Source organism: Oryza brachyantha, chromosome 6 (assembly GCF_000231095.2).
Source record: "Oryza brachyantha chromosome 6, ObraRS2, whole genome shotgun sequence".
In the NCBI taxonomy this organism is placed as follows: Eukaryota; Viridiplantae; Streptophyta; class Magnoliopsida; order Poales; family Poaceae; genus Oryza; species Oryza brachyantha.
The window spans coordinates 20,327,641-20,336,392 of record NC_023168.2 but is presented as its reverse complement, the minus strand read 5'-3'; the positions used below and the strand labels follow the sequence as shown (position 1 = coordinate 20,336,392).

The 8,752-nt window shown below is 41.9% G+C and overlaps 2 protein-coding genes across 2 annotated transcripts; one reads left to right on the top strand and one right to left on the bottom strand.

Annotated features, from left to right (window-relative positions):
* Window positions 1–2,083: 2,083 nt before the first annotated feature.
* On the top strand, window positions 2,084–4,635 carry LOC102722305 (acetylajmalan esterase-like). Its single transcript, XM_006656352.2, has 5 exons — window positions 2,084–2,463; window positions 2,688–2,900; window positions 3,112–3,257; window positions 3,737–4,013; window positions 4,142–4,635. Exons 1-5 carry the CDS (start codon window positions 2,097–2,099, stop codon window positions 4,372–4,374), a joined length of 1,236 nt encoding a protein of 411 aa, XP_006656415.1. The 5' UTR covers window positions 2,084–2,096; the 3' UTR covers window positions 4,375–4,635.
* A 211-nt stretch (window positions 4,636–4,846) lies between these two features.
* On the bottom strand, window positions 4,847–8,262 carry LOC102722023 (uncharacterized protein At2g39910). Its single transcript, XM_006656351.3, has 7 exons — window positions 7,703–8,262; window positions 7,120–7,206; window positions 6,799–6,989; window positions 5,959–6,154; window positions 5,730–5,794; window positions 5,544–5,645; window positions 4,847–5,078 (listed from the first exon to the last, which is right to left on the bottom strand). The coding sequence occupies exons 1-7, from the start codon at window positions 8,192–8,194 to the stop codon at window positions 4,967–4,969; spliced, it is 1,245 nt and encodes a 414-aa protein (XP_006656414.2). The 5' UTR covers window positions 8,195–8,262; the 3' UTR covers window positions 4,847–4,966.
* Between the last annotated feature and the right edge of the window lie 490 nt (window positions 8,263–8,752).

The window sequence follows — 8,752 nt, the reverse complement described above, 5'->3', positions numbered from 1 at the left end:
CACCTTACAAAAATATTACTACTCCCTCTACTTTATATTATAAACTAATTTAGGTTTGTACTAAACCAAACATCTTTGAGTCTGATCAAGTTTATATAAAAATAACAATATTTTTAACATGAAATAAATATACTATAATAATAAATTCATGATAGATTCAATTAAAGCTAAATTGGTGTTGTAGATATTAGTAATCTTTTTTATAATTTTTTAAAAAAATGTTTGGTTTAGATTTATAATATAAAATGAAGTGAGTACTACATAAGAAACATCCATAGTAATCCTCACAGCCAGTTTATTTTGATGACAAACCAAAACATGCATGCCAGGTGTGTGCATGCAGGCAAACAGACAGCAAAGAAGCTCTTAATTAGTCAGGGTCTTTCCGATTCTGTAAGCTGACATGTATGTCGCTCACCGGCGTCGTCTTCTCCAAACTCCTAGTTCATTTTGATCTCCTCGTTGATCTCCATCCCCTATTCGAAATCTCCGGTAGTACGTCGAATCTGTTATTTGTTGCATGCACATGATCCAAGCCTTCCCTGATCACCCAATCTGCTTTACATGCTGGTCACGTTTTATGAGCAAAATATGCACAGCCACTAACTTCGCTTCCAAGACAATATCAATTATTCACCTCCCGAGTAGCCGACCATATCAAACGTACCTATCAGTGCCCAACGATGGAGTACGAAGATTCTGCCACTCTTTTTCTGCACAGTGAACAAATCTATCATCCATTCACCGCCATATCAGCTTAAAGTTGAGAAAAAAGCATGCACCGATCCTCCACTAGCTCGAGCGTGCATGAATTGCCAATTCGCCATTTGAACACTCTAAAGATTCGTTTGTTTCCGGTGCTCTCTATTGATAGTATTATGCTAAACAGAATTAATATGAGTCATTGATTAAAAAGAGTATTTTAATATTTATTAATTGATTAGTAGTATTTTGTAATTTAGAAAAAAAATAGCAAACAAAAAGATTATACATAGTGAGTTTTGGCAGCTTGGCAGAAGAGAAGATCTTTTTGTCCATGTGCACATCCACGTGGCGAGACTGTGATCCGCGACGGCCCGGCAGAAGAGGAGATAATATATACGTGACTTTTAGGCTCATAATTAAAAAGATGATAGTACTCCTCCAAATTTCTACTACTCCTAACACCGTTGGTAGTATAATTTAATCACAACCATTCAATAAAAATAGATTTACGGTGTTGATTAAATTATGTTGTCAGTACAATGCACCGGAAAGAGACTCGTCATCATATATACAATGCATTACTGCCTCCGTTTTATAATGTAAGACTTCCTAGCGTATTCTAAATTCATATAGATATCAATGAATCTAGACATATATATAAACCATATACATTAGTTAATAGATGAATCTAAGCATAGCTAAAACGTCTTACATTATGAAACGGAGGGACTATTTATTACCCATAACTTGCATTCAGCTGCGGAATTTTCTGAACCTTGCCAGGTTTACATCAGGGATGCACTATTGCTTGTAAGGTGCATTCAGTTGCAGCATTTATGTAAGACAAAGAAAGACATCAAACAAATTAGCATTTCTAGCACTATGGTTGGAATGACACAGTGTCCAACACAGGTGAAACCTGCCAAGAACCTTAACATTCAGTTGAAGATACAAAAAAAGAATGCCAATCAACCTATCATTTCTAGCACAATGGTTGGACAGACACGCTGTCCAGCATGGGTGCAATCTGCCAAGAACCTTAACCAAAAGAAATGCCTTTCTTTCCCTAGAAACCAAGTAGGGAACTAGGGATTCTAACATGTCATTCTTCCTGAAGTAATTTTTTTTTTCTGTGGTCAACACTACTGTCAAAAGGATCCCCCATAATCTTGGGTATGATCATGCTCTATGGCACATTCTTTTCGCTAACAAGGTGACAAAAGCATGGTGCTCAAAAAGCCCCAGAAAAAAAAAGCTTCCACACACAGCCGACCATGCCGTCTGAGAGAAGAAAGAAAGAAAATCCACCAATCCATGCGCTTCTAGAACCTGTGGTGGTGCGCCACATCGCCTCTCCATCATCTCTGCGTATAAAATGGCTCTTGCCAAGCATGAACTCGCCATCATTCGGTCGACACATCGATCTCTTTTTCTCCAGAAACGTTCAGTTTCCTGATCAACTCTGCACCATTTTCTGCATGGCTTCCTCTGCAGCTTTCTTAGCTTTCCCTGTGCTGGTCGCTTTACACTTGTGTTGCTGTCATTGCCAAGCTGCTGCTGCTGCTGATGCTGCTGGTAGTAGCAGTGATGTAGTAGCTGCGATCTACAGCCTTGGCGACTCCATCACTGACACGGGGAATCTGATCAAGGAGGCGCCTCGCGGCATGTTTGAGACCATTAAGCATCTCCCGTATGGCGTCTCGTTAGGGTACCCGACTGGACGCTGCTCCGATGGCCTCCTCATGATCGACTTCCTGGGTATCCACAGTTACTGAATGTCTGAATACTGACTGGATTGCACATCATTTCTGAAGTCTGAACTTTGCCACTCCAGTTCGAAGCAGAGCAGCACTGTTGCTTCTGAACTTGGGCCCTAGTCTACGGATGCATTCATTTTGTACATATCTGTAGAATGACAGAATTGATTATGCAATTAGCTTGCATTCTTTGACATTGAGTTTGCACTCTGTGCATGCATGCAGCTCAGGACCTGGGTCTTCCGTTTCTGAACCCTTACCTAGGCAAGAACAAAAGCTTCGACCATGGAGTAAACTTCGCCGTCGCTGGAGCCACCGCCATGGACACTGCCGATCAGTTCAACGGGAGATTCTTCACGCCTTTCGCCGCTAACTCCCTTAATGTGCAGCTTAGGTGGTTCAAGGACTTCATGAAGTCCAGCTTCGGCACTGACGAAGGCAATTCCCCTAAATCTCCTTCTGTTTTTTTTTTCCCTGAAACCAATACGTTTGTTCTTGCATATACTAACTAAGTAACTATGATCAATGCACCACTCTGTTTATTAGACAAGTAAATAAATTTTGTCTGAAATGAAATAACCAAAGCAAATATTGATGTCACATGTGTCATTTCTGACCAGATTTACAAACGTGTTATTTGTGTGCGCAGATATACGCACGAGGCTCCAATCTTCTCTGGTTTTGATTGGGGAGATTGGAGGGAACGACTACAACTACGCCTTGTTCGGGAAAAATGTCAGCGAAGTGGAGAAGCTAATCCCTGGTGTTGTTCAGACAATCGTCGATGCCACTAAGGTACTATCAAACATCTTAGCATGAATAAACTCATATCAATAGAAGTGCTTCCTCCGGCTTGTCACGTTTCACGTCATTGACTTTTAAACAAACGCTTAATTACTCACCTTATTCAAAATATTTTGCAAACTTACAAAAAAAATTAACACATACTTAAAGTATATTTAATGACAAAACAAACCATAACAAAAGTAAATAACAATTATGTTTTTTTTAATATGGCGAATAGTTAAATATATGTTGAAAAACCAATGACGTTAAACACAGAAAACTAATACTTCCTCCGTTTTATAATATAAGACTTTCTAGCCTTAATTAGATTTATATGATGCTAATGAATTTAGAAAGTCTTATAATATGAAACGGATGTAATAGAGTAATTAATTAAGCCAAATATATTTAAAGCCATGACAAAAATTCTATCAAATTGCTGCATCACTTTCTTCACATATCAAATTGCTGCATCACTTTCTTCACAGGAAGTGCTGGACATGGGCGCGAACAGAGTCATCATCCCGGGCAACTTCCCCATCGGCTGCATGCCGACGTACCTGACGACGAAGCGCTCATCCGAGCCGTCGGACTACGACTCCATGGGGTGCCTCAGGGAGCTCAACCTCTTCGCCGGCAAGCACAACGCGAGGCTCCAGAGCGCCATCGCCGACGAGCTCCGGCCGTCGTACCCCGCCGCGTCCATCGCCTACGCCGACTACTTCAACTCCTTCCTCGCACTCCTCGCCTCCGCCGACTCACTCGGTAGCTCACATGACATAACCGATGATCCACTCATCCACATGCCATGAAAAAAAAAGGAAAAAGATAAATCTTAGCAGAAGATGATGAGATGATCGATGATATCTCGTGTGATCTACTGTTCACTTCAGGTTTCGACGCGAGCAGCGCGCGGAAGGCGTGCTGCGGCGCCGGCGGCGAGTACAACTACGACTGGAGGAGGATGTGCGGCGCCGAGGGGACGGCGGCGTGCGCGGAGCCGGAGAAGTACGTGAGCTGGGACGGGATACACATGACGCAGGCGGCGTACAGGGCCATGTCGAGGCTCGTCTACCACGGGAGGTACCTGCAGCCGCAGATACTGAACCTCGCGGGGGCGCCATAGATATCGTAGGAAGCATTTGCAGATCGAGTGCTTGATCAGATGATGGATGGAAGTTGGATTGGAACCTTGCTGAAAGCTGCTATTTTGAGGCTTCTTCACGCTGAGTTCGTTCCATCTGCTCGACGTACGTAGTATCACTGTATTGGTCGTCAGTTGATCAGTCGTGTATCAGTATCCGTATGCTACTACGCGTAGTACACATACGTATGTATCGAATTATTATGTGCAAATGACGCAAACATAGTAGCAGTTTTTATTTAACTCGGGGAAATTGGTGACCGATAGTTCCTCGAATCAGTGCAAGCTTTGCAGTTTTACAGCGTGGATACACACCGTCACATCCTCTACTATCATAGCAGTGTCATCATATACACTAACATGTGGGTTCTAGAAGAGGGAGACCTATGTGTCAATACATTCACCCATTCTGCAAGGGTATCCACTTAGATGGCTCAAATTGCCAGATAGACGTTCGAATTTCCAGGGTAACACAGAGAAATGTCATAGACACACCGCCAAGATTTTGCAAGATCAATTTCATCTAAGTTCTAGAGCTATTTACAACACAGGAATAACAGTCAGACTGGAAAGATCAGGCAGAACGATTTTCGGTACATAGTTCATTGAAACAAGATAACAGCATTGCTAAGTCTGCGTCAGCTTCGTGCTTCTTCCAAGCTTCCTCAAACTGCTGCGCCTTGCATCTGCATGAGGATAGCTTGCTGTCAGAGATATCTTGTAAGCACGATGGTGAAATGCAATAATAAATGAACTTTCTATTGCCCGGTGGAAAAAAATCGAACTTCATATCATAAGAATAAGCACATAATGCAAGTTGATTTTTGTTTGAGTATCACCCCGGGGAACACGGAGGACCAGAGGAGCTCCATTTTTTGGCTAAACAACATTTCAATGTGAAAGATTTCAAAGTGGCACCAATTTGCAACCTACTCCTATCTCAGTAGACAGTAGTCCCCAGCAAAGCCATAAATTTCTACTGAACATATAACATATTGCACATTCATTTAAAATGTGCAATGCAATGCAAGTTAAGTTTTTTCTCCTAAAAAGAGATAATCTGGATTACTCTGAACAAAATGGAATCTGAAAGTGTGAGTGTGATGCAATCGTGTAAAACTGATATTTGCTGCCAAATGAGACTATCTTACTTCTGGAGTGTAGCGAGCGTTTCCAGGATGTGATTTCGCATGACCTCACTGGTGCTCCGTGTGGCTGACTCTTTGTATACAAGCACAAGCTCATCCACCAGCCTAAACACAGTGATCACCGTATTATAACAAGCAGAGCAAGAGGACATTAAAAAACAGTAATTCATAACTCATATTTCCTAACACCTTGAAGTATATGGTGATTTCCTGATCCATGTGAGCTTAATCACTTCATGGATTCGCTCTAGGACCTGCAAATGGTTAACACCATGAATAAGCTTGTTAATGCTTTAAAATCCTGTAGGCATATTTTTGGTATGGTTATCTTACAGAGACAGGAAGCAAAAATGTATCGATATCATGTTATCTAATAGTAATAGAATTTTATCATCTAAAATCTGTAAAATGTCCTTACCAGAAGAACTGTCTCGTCATCATCCGCATGTATCCACTGAAAGAAGAGAGAGAAAAGGAGACGGAAATGTGCCAGTAGGAAGAGGCCCATAGCTTCAAAAACTGGCCCAATAAGGGTAAGCCATGCAACACGGCGTTTTTTATTTAATGGTTGCCGTTCCAGGTGACCCAACATCTCAGCTAGCATACGATCATACCTGGAAACAATTCAAAAAAACTAAAGTTAATGGAAAAGAATAGATAGTTTCGATGCTTACATTAGTAACATTACACATGTACAACATGTCAACATCTACTAAGGTTATTGTTGAACTCATACCAAGCATCTGAAATATCAACCAATAGATAGCTCACTATACTTAAGTCAGCATCAATTTTTTTCCTATCCTCGCCTTCCCCAGTAGTGACCAATATTTGTATCTTAGATTTTTCAATAATGAAATATAAGCGAAACAAACATAATGCCAGATTTATGTTGTCCGTTGATAGACAAGCTGTTGCACTACGTGTATCTCATATTACTTTACACAAGTAATCTTTATTTATACTAATTTTCCAAAAAATACCAGTTTTCTAGGTTTTACACTGTTCCCAGTTTTAAATGCTGATTCCAAGTCATCAGAGAAGTCTCGGGACCTGATTTTAATTCCCTAGTTGGTTCATCTTCCTTCTTATTTTTTGGTGCAAAAGGGGGAAATCATAATAATCATATCTGTTCCTAACAACCTATACTCCATGCCAGGGTAAGGTTAAGTTGCTCTGAGTTTGTACAGGTAGAAATAGTAGTTTTATTAATGTAGATGGTAAATGGATACAGTAAAGAGCTCAAAGGATATCGCACCAAGGGCTACGTGGATTACTCCGTTGAGTACAAGTCAACACAAGCACGGATACCTCAACAATACGATGCCATAACTCATCATCGGCAGGAATGTTATGGCAGCATGCATCAAGTACTGCATCTTCATACAAATTTAGTTCTGTTGCTTTCACGTTCTTTACTATGTGCATGAAGCTAACTATTCCTTGTTCCTGTAATCATCCGGAGCAATGTTACACACTATAAGGCAAGGTGCAATCAGTGAAAGACTTTTAAGTTGTTTCACTATATCCCATACACTTATCTGCAATAGAGAAACGAGACAGATAGTAGAGCATGTACCTTAACTTCTGGTGACCAATGGTCCAAGGCGGTCAGAGCACACGGAATCACTAACCAACACAAGTCACCAAGCTTAGGATAAGTAACCTGAAACATCCATAGATGAAATTGAAGTGAACCACTAGTTTCCCAAGGTTATACTCCATCTGTTTCATAATGTAAAATGTTTGACTTTTTGCTTGCAATGTTTGACCATTCGTTTAATTCAAAAAATTATGAAAATATGATTTATTTTGCCGGTGACTTACTTTGTTATCAAAAGAACTTTAAGCATAACTTGTCATTTTTTATATTTATACTAAATTTTTGAATAAGACGAATGATCAAATCATTGCAACCAAAAAAGTCAAACATCTTACATTATGAAACGGAGGTAGTATATATCTCCACTTACTGATGCCTCTGCAGTAGTCTTGCCACTACTACAAGGTTCTATGCACTTAAAAGACATTTCATCTCAACCTTTTGTTTTACAGAGGCTGAAATTCTCTTGTTCTATCAAGAGATACTTCCTAGTGGTGTTATAACACATGGATTGCTAAAAGCAGTATTTTGGTAAGCTACATATCCATGGTGCACAAACCTGAGACACCAGCCACCGGAACTGGTGGGCGGCGGCAACAGCATGCTCTTTGGGAGGCTTTTCCACCCCAACCTCATCATTCTCCGTGTCCACGCACGTAGCCTTCACAACATCCTTCAGCGGCGGCACCACCTCCGGCATCATCCCCACCACCATCTCCCCGGCATCGCCCCAGCCGCCCGCCGCCGCCATCTCCTCCATCGCGGCGGAGGCCGCATCGGAGAGGGCCACCGGGACCCAGTGCAGCACGGGGTACTCCGGGGACGCCGCGCGCGCGGCGGCGCAGAAGAGGAGGAGGTCCGCCGCCTCCCTGCGGGCCCCGCTGGCCGAGGGGGGCGACGACGGGAGGAGGGAGGCGAGGAGGGACTTGATGGAGGTGGAGGAGCCCTCTGGAGGCGCGTAGGGCGCCGCGGCGAGGAACTCCCGGAGCGGCGCGGCTATGCGGAGGAGGGCGTCGCGGGGGATCCCCGCGGCGGCGGTGGGAGGGGCCATGGCGGCGGACGCCGGACTGGACGGTTCTAGCACCCACCTGACAGTGAAAGCCCAGTGAAACGTTTGCGTAATTGTGATTATTTAGTGGGCGATGCACAAACTGGACGAGGCCGTGAGAAAGCCCAGTGAAAAAGATTGATGTTCCAGCCTTCTCTTCCCCCGTTTAATTTAGAGTACTGGGCATAGATATCTATTTAATTATAAAAGGTGTGAGTATTGTGACAACATTTAGAATATCATTAGATTTTTTTTAGTTGTGAAGAACCTAGGAAATACTCAATGTCACGTGACATTGAAGAAAAGATATTTCAAAAAAAATTACATGTCTCATTGGACAAACAAAGAGGTATTTTGCAACGTGAATTGCTACCGTGTTATTACCATGGATTGTTTATTCAACGTCTCTAAATATAGGTATTATTAAAAAAATGTTACACTACTGCCATATGTAATTCTGGTTGCATCATATTTTGTTCTATGGAAATCTATCTATCACTGCTATTCAGCTATCATCTATTTTTTTTTAATTAATACATGGAGCTATAAGATAAGCACAAC

Bases quoted from the DNA above. Each gene is read 5' to 3' on its own strand.
- LOC102722023 (XM_006656351.3), bottom strand. From the start codon at position 8,194: ATGGCCCCTCCCACCGCCGCCGCGGGGATCCCCCGCGACGCCCTCCTC. The intron at 5,795-5,958 runs GTAAGGACATTT...AACCATTTGCAG, and splicing joins ATGACGAGACAGTTCTTCTG to GTCCTAGAGCGAATCCATGA. The intron at 5,079-5,543 runs GTAAGATAGTCT...ATCCTCATGCAG, and splicing joins ACGCTCGCTACACTCCAGAA to ATGCAAGGCGCAGCAGTTTG.
- LOC102722305 (XM_006656352.2), top strand. From the start codon at position 2,097: ATGAACTCGCCATCATTCGGTCGACACATCGATCTCTTTTTCTCCAGA. The intron at 2,901-3,111 runs GCAATTCCCCTA...TTGTGTGCGCAG, and splicing joins CAGCTTCGGCACTGACGAAG to ATATACGCACGAGGCTCCAA. The intron at 4,014-4,141 runs GTAGCTCACATG...TGTTCACTTCAG, and splicing joins CGCCTCCGCCGACTCACTCG to GTTTCGACGCGAGCAGCGCG.